This window comes from Sinocyclocheilus grahami, unplaced genomic scaffold (genome assembly GCF_001515645.1).
Source record: "Sinocyclocheilus grahami isolate Dianchi unplaced genomic scaffold, SAMN03320097.WGS_v1.1 scaffold521.1, whole genome shotgun sequence".
Taxonomy (NCBI): domain Eukaryota; kingdom Metazoa; phylum Chordata; class Actinopteri; order Cypriniformes; family Cyprinidae; genus Sinocyclocheilus; species Sinocyclocheilus grahami.
In genome coordinates, this window is record NW_015505700.1 from 633,135 (window position 1) to 643,137 (window position 10,003).

General features: G+C 35.1%; 1 protein-coding gene across 1 annotated transcript in view; it reads right to left on the minus strand.

Moving 5' to 3' along the window:
• The window catches only part of aplp2 (amyloid beta (A4) precursor-like protein 2), a 98,853-nt gene that overhangs the window by 48,330 nt on the left and 40,520 nt on the right, over positions 1-10,003 (minus strand). Inside the window, exons 2-3 of the mRNA XM_016237665.1 lie at positions 4,942-5,115; positions 3,621-3,750 (exon numbers count right to left, since the gene is read on the minus strand). Of these exons, the coding sequence (XP_016093151.1) occupies positions 3,621-3,750; positions 4,942-5,115 (304 nt within the window). The remainder of the gene's footprint in view (positions 1-3,620; positions 3,751-4,941; positions 5,116-10,003) is intronic.

The window sequence follows — 10,003 nt, forward strand, 5'->3', positions numbered from 1 at the left end:
CCGCCCAAATGTTCACGCAAAGTAAGAAGGCGCAACACTTATTCTCGCTGTAGTATTGTTGCTGCCGTCATGTCGTGAAGAAGCTGTGTTTCTTTGTGAAAGCGAAACTACTTTGTTTGGCCTTCCAAAACAGGACACGACCAGAACAGTTCAACCCAAATATTCAGATGTGTGCAGCGCATTTAATGGAGCCAAATACACAAAATAAATGTTCTTTTTAGCAACATCATACGACCCCTTTAAAAAAATTAAAAAAAAGACCTGCATTTCATGGTCACAAATGTGTTTTTGATCAGTAACCTAGAAACAATATTTTTTTTAGTTTGGGGTCAGTAAGACTTGTAATATTTTTACTGAAGTTTCTTGTGCTCATCAAGGTTGTATTTATTTGATCAAAAATACAGAAAAAAAAAATCATCCTTCAGAAATCATTCTAATATGCTGATTTATTATCAATGTTGGAAACAGTTGTGCTGTGATACTTTCAGGATTTTTTATGAATATAAAATAAAAAAAATTTAAAAAAACAGCATTTATTAAAAATGGAAATCTTGTGTTACAATATACACTACCATTCAAAGTTTGGAGTTAGTAAATTTTTTTCTTTCTTTTTTTGAAAGTAATGAATACTTTTATTCAGCAAGGATGTGTTAAATGGATAAAAAGTGATAGTAAAGACTCACTGTTAAGATTTTATTTTTAAATAAATGCTGTTTCCAAAAAAAAATTTTTTTTTAAAACACCATGAAGCAGCACAACTGTTAATAAGCACTGATAATAAATCAGCATATTAGAATGATTTCTGAAGGATCATGTGACACTGAAGACTGGAGTAATGATGCTGAAAATGCAGCCTTGATCAAAATCAAAAAAATAAATTCTATTTTAAAGTATATTAAAACAGAAAACTAATATTAGAAATTGAAATAATCTCACAATACAGTTTTTTCTGTATTTTTGATCAAATAAATACAGCCTTGATGAGCACAAGAGACTCCATTAAAACTCTTACTGATCCCAAACTTTTGAACTGCAGAGTGTGTGTGTCTCTATATATATATACACACACACACACACACACACACACACGTATACATACATATATATATATAATTTTTTTATTTATCCAGGTTTTAATACAATTTTTAAACCTCAGTTTTCAGTGTGAACTTACTTGTGAACCCCACTGTACTGTGTTCTGATTTCTGTGGTTCTGGACTTTGTTTCCCAGCATGCATTATGGCATAAAGCAAGCAAAATACTGCTAAATGGTTTAATGAATTGTATAGCTTGAAAGTTTGGGTCAATTTTAATATTAAATAAAAATAATACATTATTATCACAAATTATTATTATTATTATTATCATCACAAAAAGAGACTTCTATTACAAATAAATGTTGCTAATTGAACTTTTTATTCATCAAAGAATCCTGAAAATAATGTATCACAGTTTTCACAAAAAAATTAAGCTGCACAACTGTTTTCAACATTGATAATAACAGAAACATTTCTTGAGTAGCAAATCAGCATAAGACAATGATTTCTGAATGTGACACTTAGACTGGTGTAATGATGCTGAAAATTCAACTTTGCATTGCAGAAATAAATTACATTTTTACATACATTCAAATTGGAAAAAGTTGTTTCCAATTTTAAAAAATTGAGAAATAATATTTCAGCATATTACCATTTTTACTGTATTTTGAATCAAATCAATTCTGCCTTAAGCATAAGTGACTTCTTTTAAAAACACTAATAATCTTATTGACCCCAAAACTTTTGAACGGTAATGTGTCTCAAGATGTTGTCACATTATTATGCAGAGATTCTCCATTGATGTGCTTTTAACGTCAACTATACCTCATCGCAAACACCTAGTCAATAAGCCAGAGACCGTGTTAGCAAGGTAAAAAAAGAAAAAGCGAAGAAAGAAAAAGTGTTAAAGAGACTATACAAACTCTGACAGTTTAAACCACTCGGGTGACAAAGTTGCCATTGGCAATTGCTGGGAAACCTCCTGGAGGAGAGGCAATGTATTATAGCCGCCTCTGCAGCATAAGAAACAACAACACATACACGCACTCACAGCCCAATGGATCTCCACCAGCCTCTGTCTGGAAGAGGAAATGGGATTTTGCTTTATTACTATAAAGTTCTCCACACAGTAATGGCTTTTTGGCCCATTGTCATCTTTCTGAGACCAGTGTTCAGGAGTAATGAGTAGCAGCACTAACTGAACTTTCAGTTTTTTTCAAGACGTGTGACCGTAATTAAACTGAGTTAAACTACAGGTACTTTTTCCAACAAGTGGAGGAGTAGTGTCACAAAACACTTCAATGTTTTATCATTTCTTCGTATTGTGCAATATATTTTGGAGCCTGTAGCTAATCACAGATGAGAAAAAGCTACCTGAGCTCTAGGCTTGCCGCGATAGACGGTGCTGCTGACGGTGACACCGTTGTTAAGCCACAAGACCGGTTACATCACTTGCCCACCTGGCACTGACCCCCACCGTCGTTTTGATTTTTTTTTTTATAGTAATAAAAATCATTTAGTTCAGTAAAAGAACAGACACTACAATTAAAAACAGAGCGGCTGCTCAATGCAGCATGCCGAACGACAGTCGCATCACAGATTCAGTGAGGAGAGGGAGTCGAGCTGACTGACAAAAAGAGTGAGGTGAGATGGCGGATGATTTAGTTTTGAAACGAAATGCAAAAGCCCCTGTTTGGCAGTATTTTGGATTTTGAAAAGCCTGTTGACTTGCCGTGTATCTAAGGTGATTTTGGAAGTTTTTTAAACATTTGTTTCTTATTTAATTGGTTCCACAGTGTTTGCTGATTTTTACTTTATTTAAACTGTGTAATTTATTTATTTTATTTGACACCAAGGTGTAGGCCTATGCCGTGCCTCCAAGCTTTCTTATTCATTTTGCTAATAAACGTTCTACGTTTCTTATTTATTTGGTTATATATTATACATGTTTACTTATTTCCAGTTTTGTATACCTATTTAAACTTTATGCAAGTTATTTTTTTATTTTATATTAGGCATAGCCTGCCCTATAGCATGGTGTATTTTTATTCGTTTTGTTAATAAAAGTTCTATGTTTTATATATAGGCTAAAGTGAGTTTGACGTTGTATTTTGTTCAAGCAATTCAAGCAATTGATGCCGAATTGCAGCTAATTCAAAAGTTAAATTAAAATGCGCGCGGTGCTTTTAAGCTATTTAAAAGCGAAGGAAAGCGAGGAAAAGAGAGGAAATTCAAACAAACTAAAAACGAACAATTGGTTTACGCCGAATTGCTATTTGAAAGTGAAAGTAAAATGCACAGCACTTTTGCAAACCACTTAAAAGCGTAGGAAAGCGAGGAAAAGAGGAAACGCCCCCACGGTGATACCGTTATTACCGGTGTTGTCACATGTCGATTTCCTCACCGTCACAACCCTACTGAGCTCCAGTTCAGAGATCTTTAACGTCTTCGCCTGTCACTTTGAACTGCTGCTCTGGCTTCTCAGATGTCTCACTTCAACAACGGCGTCTTTAACCCCACGGGACATTCTGGATAATTGGCCGTTTAAAAGGACAACAGAGCTGTCAATCACACACCACTCACCCAAGCACTTGTAGGGGATCACAATGTGAGCGTGGCCCTTGCACTGTTTCTTGTCTTTCTTGCACCAGTTCTCGATCTTGACTGGCTGGTTGGCTTCCACCACATTTGTGATTTGCAGCTCAGGATACATCTAAAGGCAAGAGAGCGGAGAGATTGAGTCTGTACAGTAAGTGGCGATCCATGCTTCACAATCTCCAGACACCATCTGCTCACGTATTGGAACTAACACAAGATTTACTCTCTCCTGAAATGCATTAAAAGGACATCAATGAAAAGCAATCTCAAAATGTACAGGGACGGTATTGCTGTTTTTGCAGTCAGCCAAATGACAGATGAGAGTAATATTTGACATTTTTAACCAAATAGTGTTTTTTAATATAGTTGTGGGAAAGGATCTTTTAAGAGTACAGTGTGTTGGGAGGGTTATTGCTTTTATAAATCAGCAGTACTGGCAATATTGCAAAAGACACCAATGTCTGAAAGTAGTGTATAAAGAGAGTTAAATGCAATAATTGTTTTAAGTGTTTTTAGTTTGTTTGTGTAAATCTGTGATGAAACTGATTGTATTGCTGCTCATTTTGGCCAGGACACTCTTGTGAAAAAGATTTTTAAATCTCAGAGTCTTTTCTGGTTAAAATAAAGGTTAAATAAAAAAAAAATAGGGAATAAATTAAGGGGGGGGGGATCAATTTGCATATTTTGTTAAATACTAAGTTTCCCATTCAATAGCTGCATTCATTTCATCACAAATCCAGCAAAACATTAATATTGTGAAATATTACTTTTTTTTTTTTTTACTTTCTATTTGTATATATTTTAAAACATAATTTAGCCTATTCCTGTGTCACATGATCCTTCTGAAATCATTCTAATATGCAGATCTGCTGCTCAAGAAACATTTCTTATTATTATTAATGTTGAAAACAGTCATGCTGCTTAAATATTTTGGTGGAAACCGTGATAGATTTTAGGATTGTTCTGATAAATAGAGAGTACTAAAGAACAGCATTTTTTCCAAAAAGAAATCTAAACTTACTGCCACTTTTGATCATTTTTATGCATTTTTCCTGAATAAAAATGTTAATTACCTAATAATATTCTAACTGACCCCAAAGTAGTGCAATTTATAACATTTATAATAACGTAATAAACATTAAAAAGTAAAATGCTAGTTTTAACCCAATCTATGCATTTCCATTAATCAGCAACTGATCATATTGTGAAGTGGATGCTCAAGCAGATGGCTCACTGCTCACTCCCTCCAAGGACTGAACAAGAAATGAATCCTAATGGACATTTATGTTGTGTAACATTGTTTTACCTCTTGACAGTATTGCAGCACTCCTTCTTTGGTTCCGACGCAGGTTTTGGATCCGGAAGGGTCCGGCTCCCAGCGGCCAGTCTGGATGTTAATGTGCATGTTGAGCTTGCCGCAAAACATGGCAACCTGCGGCTCCGCAACGGCAAATCCGGTACCTGCATTAGCTGCCAACGCCTGGAGAGAACAAAGAAGAAAGGTGAGAGAAAGATTAAGGGACGAAGTTAATGGACCCTCTTATTATAGTCCAGTAAATGTCAAGCAGAATCAGACCTGTCATAACACACTCATAGGGGCCTAGACATAACACAGGAGTTCTTTTATAATGACTGATTTTAGCCAGAGACTAAAAAAAAGCCAATTAAATCAATACAATACAAATATGATATTCGAAGTATTTCTGTGATGTAAAGCTGAATTGTGTCACATGATCCTTACAAATACATAAATATTTGTTTATTTGTATTTTTAGCATATGGCCTTAAAAGCAAACCAGCATGGACTTTGATTTCATGCGATCTATAAAAACTAGGGATGCACGATATATCGGCCACCATATCGGTATCGACGCCCATCTGTCTATTCTCATAAAGAAAGATATTATCTGGAGCGAGCAGAATAAACATATCTGCTTCGGAGTTTCCTTATTATCTCTAAAGACATATTCCCTGTGCTCTAGGGTCACTGTTCGCCCCATCAAATGGATTTTAATTTGATTTGGTTTGTTTGCTTGCTTATACATGGCTTGATCGCACTGGGAGTCTGTCAGTCCTATCCATGTGTCCTCGGCAGCACACAAACTCATGCGGTGACCTTTCTGTTGACTCTTTGAATCGCTTAAAACACTCCAGGGACAAAACGAAAATGTCCGACAGCCTCTAAACGCATCATTTCCTGCCGATGGCTGAGGTTGATGATGCCTGCTTCACTGCACAACTCATAGCAGCGACAGAGCTGCTAAACATTTACTGGCCAGAGCGCAGGTAACACGGCACACGCTTCTGGACAAGCTGAGATTTTTACTTTTTACCACTGCAAAAACATCCAAGATAGCAAGTTACTCTATCATGTTTGTCATGAAAGGTCAGAGAAAGTGGGAGAATACAAGAGGACTTTGCGTTTTAATCACCGAAAAGCCCCAAATCTGGTTTCACTAGTTCAAACAAAATCCCCCACTGAGTCAAGTTTCCCTCCTCTCGTCCCTTGTCATCCTTCCTGTAGATAGGAGACACTCTCGTTTACATTACCATGTTCTTCCTCTTTTCCTGAAACAGGAAGCAGCTATGCCCGGCCTGTCATTAAAGCTCTACACAAACATTTCTCAACTGTGATGAAAGTGATTTATTCCGAGTAACCGTAAGATTACACTTCTAAAATGCGAACAAACTGGTGTAATCATGGGACAATTATAGGGGCGTGCGTTATACTGAAACCATGTGTTTTCTGCAATCTGAAGAGCCTGAAGAGGTGCGGGAGGTCGGGTCACGGCCCAGACATGTAGAGCTTTGAGTAACATGTCTCAACCGAGCGGCAAATCTCCTGCTCTCTCTCGTGATGCCAACAAGGAAGTGACTTAAACTGTAATTCATCGACTGGCCGCTAGAGGCTGGAACTTTACAGCAGAAAAAAAAACAGCCTGGTTCAAAAAATGATTTTGGTCTATATAGCTAATTTTGCCCTTCATGACAACTGTGAGGGGGTGAATTTTTTTTATAACTCATCTGTTTAAATTATATTAAGCATTAAAGTTCTGCATAATTAAGGGCGTGGCCACTTGAGTGACAGGTGGATTGCCGCTGCTGTCACCACCGTCGAGCTAGGTGGGCGCGGTTTCAGCAGCCAGCTCCCGCCTCTTTGCCCATTTTTGATTATCCGAGAGTGACACGCTGCCAAGATGGCGACGGTTGGCTCCGCCTACTTTAGGCTTCAAAACGCTCGTCGGAAGTCAACGGGTTACGTCACACTACGTCCATGTTTTTATACAGTCTATGGTCTCAACACAGCAAGCAACTCACAATTTGTTTGACATCTTCACATAAACACGCTTGTGTATGTACTATATAAGTGTGTATATTCTGTAAGGTTTTTTTTTTTTTTACTTTCTAAAAAATGTTTTAGAAATAAAAGTCTCTAACGCTCACCAAGACATCATATTTGATTAAAAATATAGTAAGAACAGGAATATTACATACATGACGACATGCTGATTTTGGTACTCAAGAAACATTTATTATCAATAGTGAAAATGAAAGGTGTGATGCATGCATTTTGTGATTTTTTTATCATCATCATCATAATTATTTTTTATCACTATTATCTTTTAAGAACAGCAGTTTTTCCCAATAGAAATCTTATATAACATTATAAATGTTTTTACTGGCACTTTTGATCAATTTAATGCATTAGTGATACATTCTTTTCAGGTTTTTTGATGAATGGAAAGATTAAAAGAACAGAATTTGTTTGAAATATAATTGTTTTTAGATGTCTTTGTTTCATGTAATGCATAAAGTATTAATAATAATAAAAATACACTTTTTTTAAATTAACACTTAATATAATAATAAAAAATAATGATATTAATGTTAATGACAATCTTAACATAGCCTAAATCTTAAGACCAACACTTAAAAACTATAAACTAAATTTAAAAACGCAAATAAAATAAAACGGACTACACACAAATGCTCTTGAGTAACTAGTTTATAAATAAGTGTACGTTTACAGGCGCAGTGGGAGACATTAAGACTATCACGTGACTTGTGCAACTGCCACAAGTTTGCAACACAGCAGCCAAGTAAATGGGCAGATCATTCCGTCTTTAAAATGGAGAGAAGAGTGGAAAGAGAGAGGAAGGGGAAAGCAAAGGATAAGTTTGGAGAGAGAGAAACAACATTGTAAAACGGCCCAGAGGAGGGCAAGGACGCCCCAGTAAACCACACAGCCAAACGACAGATGTGACAGCTTCATCTTTCCACCACACCTCCCTGCCTCATTCCTTCCACTCGGTTACCGTCTCAGGATACGCTCCACTCCAAAACCACACAAATCAACATCTCCCACCAAACTCCACACTCGAGTGTTATGCAAGACACTTTTCACAATCCAATCAACTCACCATGAATAAGAGACCCATCTTATATCATTTTTTTCCCAGCTGAATAACCTATTTCACCTGGAAATATGTCAGATTTTGGAAGTAAAATTGGTTGTGAGAGATGCCTTTATGAAGCCCTGTATAATTAAGCTGATGCATTTCTCAGCGGTATATAAACATAGCCCCTCAGTAGGGTGACTGACAAATAACTCCGTTAAATCACTATAAACCTTTATTGTGCAAAACTATCCCAAAAAATGGATTACACATAATAACGGGAACATTTCTCACAGCAGACAATTTGAAGTCTGACAGTAATAGGCTTGAAATGTACCGAAGGCGGTAAATTTATTACAAAAGTGGCACTTTGATGGCTGGAGATGCTTCAGAGGGGATGATTTTAGGGGTGAAACTTCTATGAAAGAGTTTTAACTTGTCCAGGACAACTTCTCAAAATGTATGCCTTAAATGTGTTTTTTTTATATTTGATAAGTATTATAGAAATAATACACAGGGGCATTCAAAAACAGTCACTCTGACAGCCCACCAGAGAGTTTGTACTTGGTCCTAACTTTGTAGAAAAAAAGTATTAACTTATGACCAAAGTGCTTAGATTTTTCTTTTATTAAATGTACTTTTTTAATGTTTTAGAAATAAGTTTTCTAATGCTCACCAAGACCGCATAAATTTGATTAAAAATACATTAAAAACATTGCAAAAATATTGCTAAAAATAATATATATATTATATGATTGTACTCAAACATTTATCAATGTTGAAAACAGTGATGCATTTATTTTGTGATTTTACTACTATATCTTTCTTTTTTAAGAACAGCATTTTTCCCCCCAATATAAATCTTATATAAAATACTAAATGTTTTTACTGACACTTTTGATCAATTTAAATCTTTAAATAATAATAATAAACGGGGGGAAAAAAACAAAACTGCTGCAACTATAAAAATGCTGCAAAAAGTGAAGCTACAAAAGAATAGCTATATATGCTCCTAACATACACGCAAATAAATTATGAAAAGTTTAATTTGATATAAAAACAAATGCATTTATTATTTATTTAAATAAATGTGTTAAATACTATTGAATTTAAAAAAAATTTAATCATAACATGTTAAAAGCTACAAAAGAATAGAATATGCTACGAAAAAAAAAACAAAACTGCTGCAACTATAAAAATGCTGCAAAAAGTGAAGCTACAAAAGAATAGCTATATATGCTCCTAACATACACGCAAATAAATTATGAAAAGTTTAATTTGATATAAAAACAAATGCATTTATTATTTATTTAAATAAATGTATTAAATACTATTGAATTTAAAAAAAATTAAATCATAACATGTTAAAAGCTACAAAAGAATAGAATATGCTACGAAAATATTTTTTACTAACACATGTATTACTTGTATAATAAATACTGCAATATATGTGTTATTCTTTAGTAGCATTAACATTTTACAACGTAAACTTTTCTTTTTTTTAATGTAAAAAATTATGAAAGTAATATTAAAATAAAATGTTAAAGCTGTATGAATGGCATAAGAACATTTTATTGTTATGCAATTTAAATTACATATGCCTTTTATAGTCGATTTTTGGATGGCTGTGTGACCCTATGCTATCTCTGCAAAGGCTGATGTTTACAAAGAAATTCAGAGAGTAATGTTATGGCTGCCAAACACTGCAACAGGAAAGAGCAGGGAAGCAAATGATACGAGAGAGAGAGAGAAAATACAGAATTGCAAGGCTGCCTGAGGTGATGGAAGAGACAGAAAGAAAAGGCCAGGCAGTAACAATAACCAGTGTAAGCAAAAAAACACTACATCTTTAAGTGCAAGTGCAGCAGTAAGTGGAAGACGGCAAGCGGCAGCCCATTTCAAAAGCACTTAAACTTTGACTGACACACACACACACACACACACACACACACACACACACACACACACACA